Here is a 21,466-nt window from a genome sequence, read left to right as displayed (position 1 = left end):
TACGTTCACCTTTAATGGCAATCCCTTTCTTCAGTTGTGCTCGGCTGATTGTATAATAATTACACGTATCAATTAACTATCACTACTCATATCATCTTTCTAGTCTTAGTCATTACCCACAACGAACGGGGGTCCGGGGGTAGCGCCCCTGGCAGCGGGGTCTAGGGGCGGCAGCCCCTAGCAGGGTCCAAGGGGCAGAGCCCCTGGCAGGGGTCGAGCTGCCAGGTCAGCTTGGAAAAATTTTATTTACATAAACTGTCTTAACGCATTTTCCATTAGGATTTTAATTCATTTTCTAAACGAACTTAACTTTTGGCGAACTTAATATTCGGCGAACTTAACATTCGGCGAGGTTAGTGTTCGGCGAACTTGGCTTTGGCGAACTTATACTAGGCGAAGTTCACAGTAGGCGAGCTTGTATGCTTAGCGAACTTATACCAGGCGAAGTTCACAATAGGTAGCGAAATTGCTGGGCGAACTTGCTGTGGGCGAAGTTACCCAGCTGCAGCTACGGCTTGTCCCAAAACCTCTGTAATCAGTCGGTTTTCAAGGTGTAATATATCGATAAGATGTTAATAATTCGCGCAAACATTCCTTTAGCCGTTTTTGGGTAAAACACGACCCGAAAGTGCGTAAAGCTTGGACCTTTAGATTACAACGTTCAATTGGTTTATTTCTAACGAGCCATAGTGGCCGTAAGTTCGTTAAGTTCGTCTCTAATATCAAGTTTACAACTTTACGTTTCATTCATACCCGATCTATTCTAGACTCAAGTTTCAAGGCTAACCGTCTATAAAAACATAAACTTTAAGATCGAAATCATACCTTTACGTTTTGTTTGGCCTAGGCTAGCTTGTTTATGAACTATAAATCTCGTGTATGGCTCGAATAGTCAAGATCCACCAAAACGAATGTTCACTCGACCTCGCTTTCCCTCTTTCTCTCTCGGCCGTAAGGTGGTGTAGGGTGTGTGTGTGTGTGTTATGAGTGTGTTAGAGAATAAGATGGTAAGAATGAGGATTTAGGGTTTTAGGATGGTTTAAGGGGTATTTATATCCCTTAAAACCCATGGACCTAAGGCCCATTACCCTTAACCCACCATAATTAATCCAAGTCCATGACATTTTCCTTGCTAGTATTAATTACTTATTTAGGCCCAATAACTAAACGCGACTTTATTTTATTAAATATGGAAATTTAGGATGTTACATCGATGCTACCGAGCATCCCTGGAAAATGCCATCTAGCCTCGTGCGCGGCGTAAAGACGTGTAATGTCGTGTCTTGTTGGTTTTCGTTGAAACTCTTTGCCATACAATTTAATAATCACGTTACAAAAGAATTGTGGACATTCACGTAAAGTTCTCTCAGACATTTGTAAGTATTCATCGAATTGGTCGGGTGGGTTACCTGTCGCTAATTGACGAATAGCGGATGTGCATTTTTGAAGCGCCGTAAAACTTCGTTTGCCCCTCGCGTCGTAAGATTCTAGAAACCATTCTTCGTTTGCTTCGACGTTGGCTACAATCTTTAAAAATAAAGATTTCGGCAAACGAAAGCATTCCCTAAACGTCTCGTCATTGTATTTCGGCTCCTCCACAAAATAGTCGTTCATTAGCACTTCGTGGGCATGTATACGATCACGCTCCACCATTTTTTTCTTTGGACGGCTCGCGCCTTCAAGTTCGTTATATAACAACGGGAACCATTCGAGAATGTCATCGTCCGAAGACGAAGAGCTATCGGTGTCGAAGGGAACCAAGTCTTTCGGAAATTCCATATTTTTTGTTGTGAATGAGGGGAAGATTGAGAGTGTTTTGAATTGGATTTGGTTATGTTTTGGTTTTATATTGGTTATTTTTTTTTATTTAACCCCCCCCCCCACCTCCCAACGGCTCCCTCCCCCTAACGTTCATATTTTTCTCGAAATCTCCCCCCTCACTTGCTTGATAGCCATCACGCACACTCTCCCCATCACGCTTGATGGGGACCGGCGGCGGTGTGCGTGAGGCCATCACGCGTGATGGGGTCCTCACCACGCACCAGCACGTCCTCTCTCATGTCACACATGACCAATTTATTGAGGGGGGGGGGGGTCTAGTGAGACCGGTAGAGTAAAGAGTGTCATGTGGCTGCCACCTAAGATCAGTAGATAAGATCAGTAGGTTGCCCACTTGTAAATACCTATCAACCTAAGTGACCAAAAGACACGTAGCCATGTCCACACAAACAAAATGAAAATTCATAAGTTGCCTTGTGTTTTGTGTATTTTTATTTGGATTTTGTGTATTTGCTAATGCATCATGAGAGCAAGTATGAACATGACTTTATAGACTAGAGACTATTGTTTTATAAATAAATTAATGTGAATAACTATGTCATCTTTTGAACCAGGCTTTTGTCAGCTCCACCTCGTTTATAAAAATTATAATAATTCTATAAGTGTTTCAAAAACGTTTTTGCTATTTTCATGGTAGGCCATTAAACCATTAAATCAAGCTATGACTTTAGATATCTTACTTGATAAGGTCCCAACTTAAAAATGCTAATATTACATGGGCTTTGAGAAGTAGGATTTTTTTTTCTTGTTTTGTTTGAGAGACCGCGTTATATATTTTATCATTTTTAACTTAATAAATTTTCCTCCACTCCCATTTTGATTTAAAATAAAATTATTTCAGACTACTCCTTAACCTATACTAAATATGTCCCTGAGAATAGCCATTGCCAAATTGGCAATGTCAACGCATATGATATTGACCATTTTCACTTTGCAAAACAGTCCTTGTAATATTCTAAATACCAGTGTCAACCTATACTTTCTCCATATATCAAGAATGAATTAAAAAACCAAAAATTCACCAGAAAATATAAAACCTACACATAACTATAAACATGATTCAGAACTTCTATAAAAAACCAAAAAAAAAAAGAAAAGAAAAGAAAGAAACTTAAAAATCAAAACTACTATGTTCTTGTCGCAGCCAAAGCAACACGAGGACTCAAAACCGACGATTTCTTCTGCAACATTTGTCTAAAATGTCTAATCTTAGCATCAACTCGTGCAGAAAACCCGATCTTCGTTTCTTGTCTAGCTTTGGATCTTTCACGGGTCCACATATGCTGGTCTTCAACGTGTTTTTTATAATACTTAATTTCTTGAATAACATGATGGTCCATCGGACTAAACGATCTCTGAACCGAAATATGAGCCATATACGGGAGATTACATGCAACCGTCACTAATATAGTGGTCAGCCAGAATAACGGAGCGGGCGCGAGAGCTTCTAAAAAGATTCCATATGCGTTTCCGGAATATTCCGGAGGCAGCATGCCGTATATTATTAGATACGCGTACCATGCAATGATACTGAAACCGATTAAAATGTGTTGTATCCAAGTGAAGTGACTCATCGTGAGAGCGATTTGGCAATTTACTGCGTAGATGACGCATGTGAACATGGCGGTCCCCAGCGTGGTCATGTCGGCTGTCTGCCCGCCTGCCCGAAAAGCTTGGTCATAGAATATTATTATGTTGAGAAAAAAGACGATAAGGGAACAATATAGCCCGTTTCCCATCCACCCGAGTATCCGGTACCAATCGAAAAATAGGTTTTTCGGCCCTTGCTGGTATAGTGCGGGAAACTGAAATCGTTTAAAGAGGCATAAGTATTATACTATTATGTTTGGAAGTAAAAGCTAACCTGTAAGCAAATCTCAGAAGAAACATCTTGTTCAAAAACACAAAGCGCGATCACAGGCAATGACGTAAGAACAACATTGAATAAGATCATATACCAATCATCATACACTGACTGGCCCGAGAAGCCCGTGAATGCCTCGAAATAGAACAATGTAAGCCCAAAGGCAATGTTTTTGTAGAAGAAATAGCATATCTGTGTCAAAGAATCATTGTCAATAATCAATATAAATATAAATATATATACACATTAACAAATAATAGTCCCAATTTGTTTATATCTTTACCATTTGAGCAATTCTTTTGTAACACCAGTGACCGTGTACAACCAGAAGCCTCTCAAGAAACCGAAACTGAGCAATAGCAAAATCACTAGCCATCACATCCTGCACATATTGTCATAAAGTTTGTAAGCCAATAACAAAAAAAAATCTAAAATGATTAGTTACACCATAATGTAACATTGTAACATAATTTCACCATGTATTGAAGGTTAAACAGTGATGTGACCCCAAAATTTATGATGATGGTGTGATGTGCTATGTCACCATTTCAATCTAAACTCTAATGTGAATTTTGGTGTAATAAACCTTTTCTAAAACGTTGTTTCTTTTAAAACCAATTACACATGTGAACAAGCTTCAAAAATCCATTATTATTGCTGAAAAACAAGTTTGCATGCATCAAATACAAACCTGCATTCCTTCAACACCACTAATTCCAACACCAATATCGGCTTCTTGAATCATTCCAACATCATTCGCACCATCTCCGATTGCTAAAGTCATTTTCCCCGTGCCCTTTTTCACCAATCTTGTAACCTAATGTCAAAACAATAATAAAAATGTAAGACTAAAATATTTTATATGAAACCAAAAAAAAAAGGTGACCAGAACATAGGTCATTAATGCTATTATGTTTTATTGCTAACAACCCTGTCCAGACTATTTCCACCCAAAATTGTTTTGACCCATTACCACATCTATTTTAAATGATCTTACCATAGCCTTTTGCTTGGGAGAAACACGACAACATATAACAGAAGCACAATCAACTGCTAAACTCAAGAATTCACGTTTTAAATCTTCCTCTAAAGCATAAGTTAACGTCTTTCCATCAATAACCAATGCAAATGCAGCATGTGGGTCCTTTTCAAGCTTTATCATTTGAGATGCATTAGTGATTTGCATTGCAATGTTCTCCTTTACAGCCTGATCATAACATAATAAAAATAAATAAAGAATTAACCGCATTCCATAAATGAAACTAAAGTTGCAAATTTTAACTGAATTAGTTTCATAAATATCCTTCTAAGTATGTCATATTTACCCTGCTGAAACACTAAGTATATCATATTTACCCTTTTGACAGCCTGATCAGTAACAAAATAATATTAACTAACTGCACTTTACATAAAGTGACATTAAATGTTGGCTTTTTTTAACTAGATATGTAGTTTTAAGTAAAACTGTGAAGGGCCTTAATTTAATAACAATAATGAAGTACCTCTTTGGAATCTTGGTTTAGCATGTCAACATTAGTTGATATACATATTTGCTTCATGCCCTGCCGAAGCAAACTGCATGCAAACCTGCACAAAGTAATCATTGCAATTTTAAAAAGAGATATAAAATAATTTGTTGTGACCACTATGTACGTTAATGGATTCTTTCTTTTGTGGAGGTTACTAGTGGCGTGAATTCTTTTATTTTTTGGAGGTTATTAGTGGCGAAATTTTAACAAAAATGTAGAAGACGGAGTTAAATACCACAAAAACCTAACATGGATATCATCCTCTTGCGTACTCAACATTTAATATTCTATGTATGTTCATATAAATTTACGAGTGAAGTGACCTCTAGATATTATAATACTTTCTCTAATACAAGCAATCTTTTACATCAACAAGGCGGGAAGCATTTCAAAAGATTGTAAATGGTTATCCATGTCAATTTAAATAGAATTTAGTGAAGAAACTTATCAACTGAAAAAAAAAACACGAAGGTAAGATGAATTGGGTTTCCGTCTAGGGGTGAGGGGTTCCTAGCCGGACTTGGAACATCTGATAAATGTGGACAGTTGAAATCCATACACATACAGATTCGAAAGAAAAAAAAATACAACGTTGTTAAAAATAAAACAATTATACTATTGAGGATAAACATTAAAACGGAGATAACCAAAATCATATATAATTATCTGTAAATATTTGGGTATGAATTATGATTTTGGGTTATCTCCATCTTCATGTTATCCTTACTACAAATAACCGGTGTATTCGATAAAATGATAAGACAACAAACCATGTTTTCATAAAGAAAACTAGTTTGTTTTTATTACTTATATGGGCTTTAGAGGTGACTATCACGGCATGCAACAATCAAGTTTGAATTATCATTTAATTATAAGTTTACATGTTAAGCTCGTTTAATTATATGGGTTGTGTTTAAGTTATACTAAGTTTAAACATGTCGATCAATCAACCCAATAAAAACTATTATTAAAAAAAATAAATGTATAGGTTCAACGTGACGAATTGTTAACTCATTTAAAGCACCTCGAGCTATTTAAGACTCATTTACAAACAAATTAGCCCATTCAGCATTTGCCAGCCCGTTTAAATAAATGGGTTACAAATGTCATGTGTTAGTTTATTAATTTCTAACCCTCAAACATGAACTTGCCCACCGACACATCTGTCACCCATAGCTAGCATCATAATCATACATTCTTTAAGCGATCTGGCGTGATACCTCGTCTGGTAAAAGAGACTAAGAGAGTATGAAATGGCGAAACTAGCCTATTTTGAAAAATGTATAACTACACGTTTAGAACATTACTATTAAGTAATTCAAAACAAACGTTGTTATTTTATAGTATTATACTTTATATAATAACCATTCGTTTCCAGTTTATAAGTGACAATAACATTTTATCTGTTTTTTGTACTCTTTTTTGAAAAGTGGATGATGGAATCAGGGATATTTAAGTGTATTGTGGTCCTGACATGGATGGTTCGACATTTTCAATAATGACAAATCATTCGTGGTGTGATCAGTTCCAACGTCACTTTAAATTTGCATTCCTTTGACAAGGACAGTACATTATTATTCAAAATTTTCTTCATAGAATGTCACAAGAATATACTTTTTTTTCTTGAATAATTAGCTTCGTCTATATTGATATACATTAGTTTTGTATAAATTTTCCACCAGAATATTCTTATTTTCTGTATTTCCTTTATACAAATACTTTAATTAACACAAATTATTTTTAGTAACAAAGTATTTGTTTTTATAATAAGTTGATGATGCCCTCTATATGTAATTATGACTTGATACAAATTCATTGTTTTATATTCTCCAAGCCATATCGATATTGAAGGATCAAGAGATGAAAATTGCAATAAGGCCGTCTCAATCTTTATGGGACCTAAAACACATCATAAAACTGGGGCATTTTAATAAAAAAATTTGTGATTATGTTTGCGACACAAGATTAAGTGATTTTAAGTGATTCGAACTCATTTAGACACACGCTAACCCACAAATTTATTTATAGAGTTTTCAGCTTCATTTAATGTTAGAAATTCACACCCAAATCACACGATCTAAAAAATTCATGTTAAGTACACATTTCATTGAAAATCATACATCCACACATGTAGGTAAATCAATGATAGGAAAATATAAGCTTAGAAGTGTCAAGACCCGGGTTTGTTTAACTTATAATATGTTACACACACACACGATACCTGAATGTGATAACATCTTATTACAAAATGTTCTAAATAACTAGAACAAACCGGCGAGATGATTGGGATGGATGAGTACGGTTTATGGATATAACCACCAACAAATCTATACTATATATAATACACCAAACAAGAGCAAATTAAGACACTAGATTTTAAAAGATTTACAATTGCTTAAGCACATGGTACAACTATAAAGAGGGACAAAGTGGTAATTGAACATTATCTTTCTCTATAATAGTTACAATCTTAGTCCTTCAACTTTATTTAAGTTTTTATAATTTAGAAAATAATTACAAATTTAACCTCTATCTTTTGCCTATTTACTCCTTTTAATTTCACTTTAACTCAACTTCCCCCACGATTTTCAAAAGCTTATAACTTTTTCGTATGATAATATTTTTTATTTTAAATTGCACTATAAAAATGAGCGTTTTATCCTCTTTAATTTGAGTATGGTATTGTCATAGTTTGTTTAAGTTATAAAATTGACATTTTTTGTGGTCCAATTTTGATCGTCTTGAATTAAACCGTGAGCAAAATCATTAGTAATGGTATTTTGTCGTCGAAAATTGAAACCGGAACGTTGAAAATTGAAACCAACCAAACCGAATCATTATCAACGATTTGGTTCCGATTTGGTTTGTACTTTGATAACAATTTGAGTTTAAAATAAGAATGATTAATCCAAATATACCAACAAACGGCTTCACGATTTCAAATAAAACAATAAACGCCCATAAATATATTACATTATTACTAAGGTATGTGTTTCCCGCTGCATCGCGCGGACACCCGTCTAGTCATCTTACAAAGTACAAACGAGGATTTCGAATCCATCCATTGTTGATGGGTTTGTTGGCGTACGGTCCAAACAAACTAAGCCCAACATGGTTAGTTTAAAGTACTAGACACCATAAACGAGCCCCTAGCCCAACAACCCAATAAAGAGATGTATACATACACGATACAACATGAATAAATACACAATTACTATCTAATTTCTCTCAAACCAAAATTTAATAATAGAATTGTCAGTTGTTGTATGTTTAAATTTAAACATTATATTTGTATATATGTCGTGTACAAAATAAAAGACAACAAAAATACCATTAGAATTGTCAATTATTGTAGTAATCTAAGCAGATAAACTCATTCAGGTAAAAAAGTACACATAAAAAATGCATCAGTTATGAAATAAACATAAAAGTAATATTACATTTGTGTAATAATTCGACAACAATAGAAGTAAAAAAACTTAGCATTACACGTGTGTAGTACATGACTTGCTTGCTAGCTTACTCTTCAACAGTAGCTAATTTCAAGAGATTATATTGCTTATGTGTATTATATAAAATAAAAGGCTAACTTGTAGTTCAACAACAAAAAAAATGCAAGAGATTACATATTAAATTGCTGGAACTTGAAGCAACATCAGCATAGGAGCTTGATTGGGCATTTTGATCAAACAGAACATGGTCTTCATTGACTAATAACTATTAACTAATGATTTTACCCGCGCCTCGTTATGCGGGTTCTTGTGTTTCTACGTTGATTGTTGTGGAACCAAGACCTGCAAAATGCAGCAAGTAAAACAAGAATTTATTTAGTTAAACACAAAGGTAAAGAGTGACAAATAACTATAGTCGCATTCAAGGAGAAAACGGCGACCCAACCGAGCAATACACCAAAGAACACATACATAAATAACAAACACCCATACTACTTTAAAACACAACTATAATTAAATAAACAAAATATACTTTAACACCTTGTAAGTGCAAATGTAAAAAAAAATATCCTAAAAGCAAGTGTCTATAACAACTAAAACAACCGATGCGCGAAAAAGCTACATATAAATATGAATATCAAATTGAACAATTCACAACTAAGCTTTAAAAACGGAATAGCCTAACTAAGCTTCACACAGACGACAAGTGTAGCGGTAGCGTAGCGACGCAGTATAGAAATTACGAGTATCGAACACAATGACACATGAGGTGGCTTAAATTACTTAACCCTAACTATGTTCTGCCAAATAAATATAAATGTTTTATTTTATTTTATAACTAACTTAACTGACTTAAGTAAATGACTTGACTTAACTAACGGGAAAACTTAACGAAACCTAACGGGCTCTTGGATATGATGAAATGGAACCACGTTGGTAAGGATTCTCAGCGATTATCAACAATAGTGTTAACTAACTCACAAAACCAGATTCAAAGATGAACTACCTAGATAAAGGAGAGGTTAAATAGGTTCATATGGTCAGTTTTACTAGAAAAACTCTCAACGATGCTTAGACAGCTCGTTATTGCTTTAGAACCTCTCATTTCCGTAACTTAGTGGCATTACACATTTTTTTTCAACCCGTGGAAATTTTGGACGAAAATACCCTTTTTGGAATTAATAAATCTCAAACCCTAGCGTCATTTTTCTTGCCCCCTTTTCTCAATCGATAGATCGTAAACCTATTGACCTGCGGGTCCCCGATCTTGATCTCTCTTTTTTATGCAAAGTAATCACCTTTGCTCCATCTACTCTTGATCGCGTTGCTTATTCGCAATTTGCTCCGATTTGCTTGCATCAATTTTGCGCCAACTATTTCAGCACAATTTACGATATCCTTAGGTAATTTATACGTTACTTTTGTATCTTACTCGATCAATATGCCTCTTTTATGAGTTGTTGTTTCTTTTCAGATTGATTTGTTGGTAAATTTTAACTAGTTAATAGTTTGATCGTTAGATACAAACTACAACATTTTCTAAATACATTAGATTTTTAAGAATTTGCTTTTGTTTCAATTAATAAAGAAAGATTTAGATTCTAATTTATTTACAAATATTTTGTGGAACCCAACATTTTTAATGGATTTGTTATGTGAAGTTAGATCAATTTGGACATGATTGAATTGTCTTCAATAAATTTGAAAGATACCATTCTTGAGCTCCTAAGGAAATCACGCATATATATTTTTTTTCATATTTAAAATTTTAATATTAAAGATATTTAAAATCAAATTGTAAATGAATGGAAGTCTACTGTTGTTCATCACACCAAGTAAAGGAGCGGCCAATGGGTTTCGCTCGTGTATAGGTGTTTCAGAAATCCGAAAAAATAAAGTGATTTATACCGCTCCTAATTCTTATTCAGGTATTCGTGTCAGATCGATCCGAATAACTAATTCTGATTTGGATCAGAATGGATACGGATTTTTAAAAAATTGGGATTACTCAGATTATTCAGATATTCGTTTAATCCAAATAACAACCATGTTTTTAGTGGTATTTACCGGGTTTGTATGTTCATTTAGACCATTATTTGAAGGAAAAAAATTGAATTTGTTTCAAGACAAATTTGTATTTTCCGTTTTGCATGCTCTTTGTAATTCTAAACTAGTCTAATGTTAGAAATCAGAAATAAGAAAAAAAAACAAATTAAAAATAAGTAATCTCACATTTTATGTATTGCCCGATAATAATTCATCTTTAAAAATCTATGTCACCGGTCCAACCTTTCAATTATTTTTTTCTCAATGGACCTCCGTCAAAAAACATTTAACGTCGTTGAGTGTTTTTCCGAATTTCAAACCGATGTTTTAGAGCTTTTGGTCAGAAGAAATATAAAAGTCGACCGACAGTAAAACTTATCTCAAAAGGGTTATTCAAATGGTTGATTTTTGTTAATTGGAAATTCAAACACCCGAATTGAAACATTGTTTCGTTATTTAGATCATCTGTTCGAGATAAGTTTTACATCCATCAACTCGTATCATTCATCCGATCAAAAGCCCAAAAACATCTGTTTGAAACTCAGAAAAAAAAAAGCTTAACGATGTTAAGTGTTTTTTAACGGAAGTCCATTGAGAGAAAATAGTCGAAAGGTTGGACCGTTGGCGGAGATTTTTAAAGGTTTGATTAGTATCAACCAATACATAAAACGTGCCAAATTATTTATTTCCAATTTGTCATGAAAAGAATTATTAGTTGGTTTATATCGGATTGTTCAGTTAATTTTGGATTATTTAGATTTTATACGAATCCCATCTGAATTGAATTATGATTGATTCGGTTTGGATAGGATTTCAAATGGACTTCTAAAATTTTCAAACTCAAGAAAACCGAACAACATGTTATCTGTAACATCTTAGGCAAATCCCACATAGGCAAATCCCACATCGGCATGGACAAGAGAGATACTTGGTTTATAAATAAATGTCCTGCCTCTTAAATCACCAACGCGTTTTGGGTTTAACGATAGTGGACGAGAGGAGGGCTCCACAGTTAAGCGTACTCAGGTGAAAGTAGTACTGGGATGGATGACCTCCTGGGAAGTCTCAACCTGGGCAACCAAAAACAAATCCGTGAGCTCTTCGTGAATAAAGCGGACAATATTGGTTGTACGAGGAACCGGATGTTACATTATTGATCTGAACCAATGAGCACTCCTAGTTTCTTGTATTTAAATTCTCTAAACTAAATCCATGTGATAATTTTTTTTTTTGAAAGTGTTATTCGGTTTAGACCAATTATTAATCCATATATTTCTGTAGCACAAACATACACATTTCTTATAATACAATCTCCTTCCAAATAAATTGTGAAGTTTGTCACAGTCTATTGGTATATCACAAATTTGAGAGTTGGTTGAAATCGTTGCAAGTGAATGATAAGATGGAATTTTAGGTTTTTAAAATTTTATTAATAAATAAAAGTAAATATATATTTTTTTATTTTACCGTATAAACAGTTAAAAAAAATATATTGTACAAATAACTCACAAATTAATTGTTTCTTTTTCCACTTTAAAAGGAGATGGATTGATCTGAGCCTCAAGTTCCCAATTCCTTTCGGCTTTTGGTTCCGGTTCATTTGAGAGCGTACCCGAATCAGTTGTATCTATGTATTTATATGTAAAATGACCTTGATAGGGATGGCAAAAATAACGTAAGCTCGATAAAAATGACCGAAACATCTGATGAGTATTTGGGAAATATACGACATTTAAATAAAAAATTTCGTATGTAAGGAACGGATATGAGATAAGGTGATACTCAGCCTGATTACTCAAAATTATAAACCTATTTACCCAAACCATTTTCACGAATAATATGCCCGGAAATTTTTACTTTTACTTTCCCTTAAATTTGTCTAATAATGCTTTTATTTTATTAGTTTAATTACGTTGAAAATGAACTTTTCTTTGGTAAAATGTACTTTGATAATAAAATCAACAATTACACCTTCAATATTTCAAATATTTTATGATGATAATTTGAATACAGATTATCATAATTTCAATAATTAGTAGTTATTAAAATCATTAATTTATTTATTTAAAAAATTAAAAGAAAAAAATATGCTTGAAATTTCAACGGGCATTCTTTAACCAGATACCCGACATGTAATTACACACAGATACCCAACATGTAATTACCCGCAATACGTGCTAGGTATTGCATAGAATCTAAGACATGGTTTTATAATCAGCTGGTATAGTACTACTAGAATACTAGGAGTCTGCTACACGTATATGGGTCAGAAATGCGTAGCGAACACCCATTTGTGACAAAAATTCTATAAATTTTGCGAAAAATCTATAGGTCGGAAGTTGCTACGCATTTTGGATTAGCTATTTTAAATTGTTTTTAGTATAGCTATGCAGTTGTGACACAAATTAACTTCCTACATGTTTAGTGTCATTCTTGTTTGTTAATTTTGTTTGCAATTTTAAAATGGTTTTAAAAATGATAAACACGAACAATAAAACAGAAAAAATAATCCAGATTTTTCTGGTAAAAATATGCATTGTGGTATTTGTTATATTAATTGAAGAAGCAGATTGTGTATGTTAATTAGTAGACTGCTGATGTGGTATTTGTTATGTTTGCTAAAGCAGCAACAAAACATATGGCGAATCAAGAACAAGCTGCAGCTGGTAACATGGGGAGTAAGACCTTTGAGTATCAGTTTTTCCAATTCTGCGAGTGTTCAAGAAACCGAACACTCAAGGCTATCCCAAACATTGACGGATGCCTGAGGTTTTCCCCAAAAGGAGCTAACGGAACCAGGGATGCGTTGATTTGTGGCGCTTGCAATTGCCACCGAAGCTTTCACCGCAGAGAACTCATTGTAGTTCAGACACCCGCAACAAGAGAGTGTGTGAACAATGATCAACCTTCTGCCTTGGGAGTCAACTTGGGAGGCGGGTCCAGTGGTGCTGGTGGCAATTTGGAAAAGCGTGTTAGAACAAAATTCACTCAGGAACAAAAGGACCGGATGCTGGCATTCGCACAGGAGTTGGGGTGGCGCGTCAAGAAAGAAGACGAGGCGAGTGTTGAAGGGTTTTGTGTGGAGATAGGCGTCGACAAAAAGGTTCTCAAGGTGTGGATGCACAACAACAAACACACCTTGGGTAAAATGCTCTAGTGATCATAACTCACAAACAGTACTCATGGAATAGTTTATTGACAGTGTTTTTTAAATGCATGGTTCTGGACTTCTTGTCATTGTTGCTTTACTTTTAACAGTTACTTGTTTCATGTTGCAAGGTTTTGCATTTGTCACATATCCTAGATTCATTTACTTTTATCTCTTTAGCAATTTAATTTCTTCCATATGTCAAACTCACATTAACAGGTTGTGTATCTTGCTTCTTTAGCTTGTAATAACTAAAAACATTGTGAAGTGATCAAATACATATATGATTAAATATTATACTAGGTTTGATAACTGTGTATTATATGGGTTGAATAAATGAAACACTAAATAGCTACTATAACGAAGATTTAGGAATTATAAAACGATAAGACGAAAATCAATTATGTTATCGAACTCAGCTGTTTCTAATTAAATCAGTCTTTAGTGAAAATATGTAAACTTATTTAGTGAAAATATGTTTTCACTTATTTTAGTCACAAATAATTATTAGTATTTGTTTTTAATATATGGCACGATCGTGTTCTTCTATGTAAGAGGGATCATGGTGAACCAAAACATGTCCAAAATGGTGTTGAGAAGAATGCTAGACAGACAAGTTCATGTTGTGGCTGTTGTATCCTAGGAGACAAACGAGTTTACCTGAGTGGCCCAAAATCTGTTTTAAGGGACCTTTATTCAACAAAAATCCTCAAACACTCGTCCACTCCCGCATTTCGTTTTGCTTTGAGCATCTAGTTTTGTTTTTCTTCCGTATTTTAATTTAGCTTCAAGGAAGTAATAGTGTGCTTTGTATTTCGTTTCTTCTGTTTCCTTATATCGTAATTTGATATATAGTGAAAAGTATTATCTTTTATATTTGTGAAGGGTTGGCCTACAAAAAGAAGCTAAGAAAAAGTAAGTTGGGCTCACAAAGTTGTGCACGTCGTTTCTATGTTTATAGGGTTAAGACGTGAGATAATTGAGTGGCTTTCGGTTTTTGAGGGTTAAAGAAGTGATGTAATAAAACATTAACAACCAATACTTGTTTATACCAACTTAACGTAACCTGTTTCCTAATTGGGATGAGTACACACATACGATAACTAAATGTGATAACATCTTATTACAAAATGTTCTAAATAACTAGAACAAATCGGCGAGATGATTGGGATGAGTACGGCTATGGATATAACCACCAACAAATCATCTTACAAAGTACAAACGAGGATTTCGAATCCATCCAATCAAATGTGTTGACGGGTTTGTTAGCGTACGGTCCAAACAAGCTAAGCCCAACATGGTAAGTTTAAAGCTAGACAGACAACCCAATAAAGAGATGCATACATACGTAATACAACATGTATAAATACACAATTACCATCTAATTTCTCTCAACCAAAATTTAATAATAGAATTGTCTGTAATAATTTAAACATTATATTTGTTTATATATACTATACAAAATAAAAGGCAACAAAAATACCATTAGAATTGTTAGTTATTGTAGTAATCTAAACAGATGAACTTATTCGAGTAAAAAGTACATATAAAATATGCAACAGTTATGAAATAAACATAAAAGTAATATTACATTTGTGTAATAATTAGACAACAATAGAAGTATTAAAAACTTAGTATTACACATGTGTAGTACATGAGTTGCTTGTTGGCTTACTCCTCAACACTAACTAATTTCAAGAGATTATATTGCATATACGTATTATATAAAATAAAAGGCTACCTTGTAGTTCAACAACAAAAAAAAATTGCAAGAGATTACATGTTAAATTGCTAGAACTTGAAGCAACATCAGCATAGGAGCTCGATTGGGCATTTCATTCAAACAGAACATGGTCTTCAGTCACTAATAACTAGTGATTTTACCCGCACCTCGGTGTGTGGGTTCTTGTGTTTTTACGTTGATTGTTGTGGAACCAAGACCTGAAAATTATACAACTAAAACAATAATTTATTAAGTTAAACACAAAGGTAAAGAATGACAAATAACTACAGTCGCATTCAAGGAGAAAATGGCGACCCAACTGAGCAATACATCAAAGAACACATACACATATAACAAACACCCATACTACTTTAAAGCGCAACTATAATTAAGAAAAAACAACATATACTTTAACACCTTATATGTGCAAATATAAAAAAAAATATCCTAAAAGCAGGTGCCTACAACAACAAAAACAACCGATGCACGAAAAATCAACATATAAATATGAATATCAAATCGCACAATTCACAACTAAGCTTTAAAAACGGAATAACCTAACTAAGCTTCACACAAACGACAAGTGTAGTGGTCGCGTAGCGGCGTAGTATAGAAAGTTCGAGTATCGAACACAAGGACACATGAGGTGGCTTAAATTACTTAACCCTAACTATGTCCAGCCTAATAAATATTAATGTTTTATTTTATTTTATAACTAACTTAACTGACTTAAGTAAATGACTGTAAGGCCCCGAACCCGGTAGCCCTACTTTAGCGTCGGATTTACTCATAAACACAGTTCTTCAAATCAGAGTTTGTTAAAACTTTTTGCGGAATATAAAACATCAATCATTTGTTACAAAACATTAAATCTTTTCTTTGATACCATAACACAAAACTTTATATTTAAAACATCTTTACTTCTTTCTTCAGATGCCAGCCGTTCAATCCATGCCATGTTCCATCCTCATGCTAACTCTATAATCAGCTCACCTGCGTGCATACTAAAAGTCAGCTACGCTGAGTGAGTTCCAGTTAATCGAACGCCATACAATACATACACATACATACATATCCGAAGATACATATCCATACTTTACTAGTTACCCTTCTGTCCTACATACATACTTACTACCATACATACATACATATCTACAATCACTAACCTCAGTCTACCGAGAGTACGTTCATAGTTCACCGTCTATACCTGTACTCAAGGTCGTGAACACGTACAAGGTTCGCAGTCCTTACCTATGTTCACCATTTATGGTACGTACAAGTATCGCGGTCCTTCCCTATACCATAGTACATCCACAACACGTACAAGGTTCGCAGTCCTTCCCTATGTTGCAACCTAATTCATAGCACGTACGAGGTTCGCAGTCCTCCCCTATGCTACAAAATCAGCACGTATAAGGTTCACAGTCCTTTCCTATGCTGAAATACATCCACAACACGTACAAGGTTCGCAGTCCTTCCCTATGTTGCAACCTAATTCATAGCACGTACGAGGTTCGCAGTCCTCCCCTATGCTACAAAATCAGCACGTATAAGGTTCACAGTCCTTTCCTATGCTGACGCCTATCTACATTACGTATAAGGTTCGCAGTCCTTATCTACGTTTACATATATCATCTACTTCACGTATAAGGCTCGCAGTCCTTAACTACGCCATCACCAGCCGAGTCTATGTCCGACAGAAGCTAGAGGGATTTGCCATCCTAACTTACTATGTCGAACGTAGAACTCACATGCCATTCGTGTACCTATATACACATACTTACATTATAACAGAAGAACACTCTAGGCATCCTTTACCTCATTCATTTAACAACCATACCCCTTGTCGTTACGTGCAATATCCGAAGATCGTTCACGCCCCGACAAGTATTCATTTGAAATATTCATACATCTTCGATATATAATATTCGTACCTTTATTTTTAACCTGACAGTACGCGCAATATCCGAAGATCGTTCGCGTACCGACAAACAATCATTCATATCTATCACACATATCACATATGACATACACTTATCACTTAGGATAAATGTATTAACAACACATCGAGTATGCACACAGCCCCGAAAACATAACAAGGAATGGGGCTAGAAACTCACCTGAACACGGTTACGTTCACCGTTAATCGTAATCCCTTTCTTCAGCTGTGCACGGCTGACTGTATAACAAGTACACGTATCAAACAACTATCACTACTCATATCATCTTTCCAGTCTTAACTACTACCCACAACGAACGGGGGTCCGGGGGCAGCGCCCCTGGCAGCGGGGTCTAGGGGCGGCAGCCCCTAGCAGGGTCCAAGGGGCAGAGCCCCTGGCTGGAAGTTAACCCTCGGGCGAACTTAGCTCTAGGCGAAGTTAACCTTAGGCGAACTTAGCTTTAGGCGAAGTTACCAGCTAGGCGAACTTAGCTTTACAGCGAAGTTGCCATCAGGCGAACTTGGCTTCAGGCGAAGTTGTCATCAGGCGAACTTGGCCTCAGGCGAAGTTACCAGTTAGGCGAACTTAACTTTACAGCGAAGTTGCCATCAGGCGAACTTAGCTTGCAGGCGAAGTTCATCAGGCGAACTTAGCTTGCAGGCGAAGTTCATCGCTTTGAAGGCGAAGTTGCCCAGTTGCAGGCGAAGTTGTCCAGATCAGCCGCTGTTCGGTTTCTGTCCAGCATTTTGAGCGATTTTAACACCCTTGCTATGGTTCAATATCACCCACTACGCTTCCCGACCATTTTCGGTCGCTTATACACTAAAAAGCTTGGATCTTTAAACTTCAAAGATCAAGAATCATACCTTTTTGAGCTTGTTTGGATCTCGTTTAACTTGTTAACACACTAATCGCTCTCTCTCTCTCTCGGATCTGCCCGTTCCTCTCCTCGGCCCGGCGGCGGTGTAGATGGTGTGTGTGTGTTTTTGGAGTGTGTGTGTAGAAAGTAAGGAAATGAAGATATTTTTGGGTTTAGGGGATATTTATATCCCTGAAATCCCATGGACCTAAGGCCCATTCTCATTTAACCCGTCTCCATTAATCCAACACTAGCCCGACTCATACCAACTCCTACTCTGTTATTTATTTCCTGACAACCCGAGTAAACTTTCCCTCTATTAGTAAGTATTATAATTAATATCACTTTGAAATTTCGGGATGTTACAATGACTTAACTTAACTAACGGGAAAACTTAACGAAGCCTAACGGGCTCTTGGATATGATGAAAAGGAACCACCTAGGAAAGGATCCTCATCGATTATCAACAATGTTCGAGTGCTAACTAACTCATAAAACCGGATTCTAAAAGAAATACCTAGATAAAGGAGATGTTAAATTGGTTCCTATGGTCGGTTTTACTAGAAAAACTCTCAACGATGCTTAGACAGCTCGTTATTGCTTTAGAACCTCTCATTTCCGTAACTTAGTGGCATTTCACATTTTTTTCAACCCATGGAAACATTGGACGAAAATACACTTTTTGGAATTAATAAATCTCAACGCGTCATTTTACTTGCCCCCTTTTTCTCAATCGATAGATCGTAAACCAATTGACCTGCGGGTCCCCGATCTCGATCTCTCTTTTTTATGAAAAGTAATCACCTTTGCTCCATCTACTCTTGATCTCGTTGTTTATTCGCAATTTGCTCCGATTTGCTTGCATCAATTTTGCGTCAACTATTTCAGCACAATTTACGATATCCTTAGGTAATTTATACATTACTTTTGTATCTTACTTGATCGATATGCCTCTTTTATAATTTGTTGTTTCTTTTCTGATTGATTTGTTGGTAAATTTTAACTAGTTAATAGTTTGATTGTTAGATACAAACTACAACATTTTCCTAAATATCTTAGATTTTTAAGAATTTGATTTTGTTTCAATTAATAAAGAAATATTTAGATTCTTATTGATTTACAAATATTTTGTGGAACCCAACATTTTTAATGGATATGTTATGTGAATTTAGATCAATTTGGAAATGATTGAATTGTCTTCATTTGCTTTGATAGGTAGAGGTGCACAAATCAGGTTTTTTAAATACTCAGGTTCGGGTATGGAACCGGGTTTAGGTATGACCGTGTATTGAAAAATCGGGTATTGGTAAAAACCGGGTCGAGTTCGGGCCCGGGTATTGCCTCTAAAAACCATACCCTATGCATCGGGTTCGGGTCGGGTATAGAACCGGGTATTTTAAAACCAGGTATTTTAATACCCTATTTTCGGGTATTGAAGAAACCCTATTTGTGTGTTTTTCGGGCTTTTTTCCGGGTATTTTTTAGGTATAGATTGCGTTTTTTAAAATGTTGCACTTTTTAGGGGTATTTTTCATGTATACATCATATATTTGAAATACTCAGTTTCGGGTATTGGAAAAACCCTATTCCGGGTATGGAACGGGTTCGGGTTTTCGGATATTATCGGGTACAAATCGGGTCCGGTTTGGGTTCGGGTTTTAGTACCGAAATGCATACCCTGTCCGTACTCTACGGGTTCGGGTATTAAAAACCCAGGTAATAAACCAGTTCCGAGTTTTTATTTCGGGTCTGGTTTCGAGTTTGGGTTTTTTTTCACCTCTATTTACCATTCTTGAGCTCCTAAGGAAAACACACATATTTTTTTTCATTATTTAAAATTACAACTTTTAAGGATATATTTTAAAATCAAAATATAAATTGTAAATGAATGGAAGTCTACTATTGTTCATCACAAACTAAAGGAGCGGCCAATGGGTTTCGTTCATGTATGGGTGTTTAAGAAACACTAATCGACCCCGGGCAGATTACGGGTAACCTGGGGGTTAAATAGATGTTTCCCACGAGGGGTTAGATCCGGCAAAGATGGTTCTTCTGATAACCTACAAAACAGACACCGTGAGCTCGTCACTGAGAAGGGGGGGGGGGGGTACCTCCTTGTGACCACCCTCCGGCGTGAGAATCAGACTAGATTGCTCTTGAATATAAGTGTATATTAAGAGAATGACTAGAGCAGATATCAGGATATGAGATAAGATATAAGATGATCATACCATTCCAAGGTGTTGGGGTATTTATAGCCGAAGGTAGGTTTCCAAGAAGGTATAGCCGGCTGAATAGTATTCCTGTTCTACCAACTGTGGCCTACGCACGTGCCATGCTGTAGTTGGTGGGTAGGCAGCGGCTGATAGTGACCAGGCATGCTGTGTACTATTCCTTTTCCACCAACTGTAGGCTATGCACGTGGTATGACAGGAGTTGGTGAGTAGGCATCGGCTAATAGTGACATTAGGTACAAGAGCATGCTGCTCGTTGTACTGTTGTCAGTGAGCTGTCGTATCTTTGGTCAGATCTTTTGTCCATACCTCGTCAGGTACAGTACAAAAGATCCTCCAGTATCGTACGGACTGGCTCTTTTGGGCGGGAGTATTCCCCCTCCCGCCTTTGTGCGGGAGTGTTCCCGGCTTGTTCATTCCTTCTTCAGGTGACATTACTGAATTATTATGAGAGTTAAGTGCCTTGTGCGTGTAGCCTTGCTGCGCGGGTAGCCTTCCTTGATGGCTAGTATCCGTAGCTGCGGGAACAGGCGGAGTACTTGGAAACCATTGGGAGGCTTTTCCTGCGTGGAGAGCTTGCGTACTGCGCGTAAGGACGTCACGTCTCTGAGCATGGTGGGTCCTGCGGATCCAGTTGGTTTCTGCGCAGACGTCTCTCTTTAAGGTGAGTCTTGCAGGTCCAACCGCGCAGACGTCTCTCTTTGAGGTGAGTCTTGCGGGTCCAACTGCGCAGACGTCCCTGTTTGAGGTGAGTCTTGCGGGTCCAATTGGGCTCTGCTGGGACCTACCTCTTCAAGTCCCCCCAGTCCAATGTTCTTCTCATGAATTGTTA

The 21,466-nt window shown here is 36.0% G+C and overlaps 1 protein-coding gene and 1 pseudogene across 1 annotated transcript; one reads left to right on the top strand and one right to left on the bottom strand.

Moving 5' to 3' along the window:
• Positions 1–2,715: 2,715 nt before the first annotated feature.
• On the bottom strand, positions 2,716–5,298 carry LOC143553911 (putative phospholipid-transporting ATPase 4). The gene is made up of 6 exons (XM_077043800.1): positions 5,206–5,298; positions 4,701–4,910; positions 4,395–4,520; positions 3,987–4,085; positions 3,704–3,895; positions 2,716–3,644 (listed from the first exon to the last, which is right to left on the bottom strand). The coding sequence occupies exons 1-6, from the start codon at positions 5,260–5,262 to the stop codon at positions 2,967–2,969; spliced, it is 1,362 nt and encodes a 453-aa protein (XP_076899915.1). The 5' UTR covers positions 5,263–5,298; the 3' UTR covers positions 2,716–2,966.
• An 8,013-nt stretch (positions 5,299–13,311) lies between these two features.
• On the top strand, positions 13,312–14,061 carry LOC143553905 (zinc-finger homeodomain protein 2 pseudogene; annotated as a pseudogene).
• The last annotated feature ends 7,405 nt before the right edge of the window (positions 14,062–21,466 follow it).

The sequence above is a fragment of the Bidens hawaiensis genome, unplaced genomic scaffold, assembly GCF_021521415.1.
Source record: "Bidens hawaiensis isolate Kalapana, Puna unplaced genomic scaffold, B.hawaiensis_p1.1 tig00001032_1, whole genome shotgun sequence".
Classification (NCBI taxonomy): domain Eukaryota; kingdom Viridiplantae; phylum Streptophyta; class Magnoliopsida; order Asterales; family Asteraceae; genus Bidens; species Bidens hawaiensis.
The sequence above is the reverse complement of the archived record's forward strand: the minus strand, read 5'-3'. Positions and strand labels throughout refer to the sequence as shown.

Excerpts from the sequence above, each read along its gene's own strand:
- LOC143553911 (XM_077043800.1), bottom strand. The coding sequence starts at position 5,262 with ATGAAGCAAATATGTATATCAACTAATGTTGACATGCTAAACCAAGAT. Across the intron at positions 4,521-4,700 it reads CTCCCAAGCAAAAGGCTATG|GTTACAAGATTGGTGAAAAA; the intron begins GTAAGATCATTT and ends TTTTGACATTAG. Across the intron at positions 3,896-3,986 it reads ACAAAAGAATTGCTCAAATG|ATATGCTATTTCTTCTACAA; the intron begins GTAAAGATATAA and ends TCTTTGACACAG.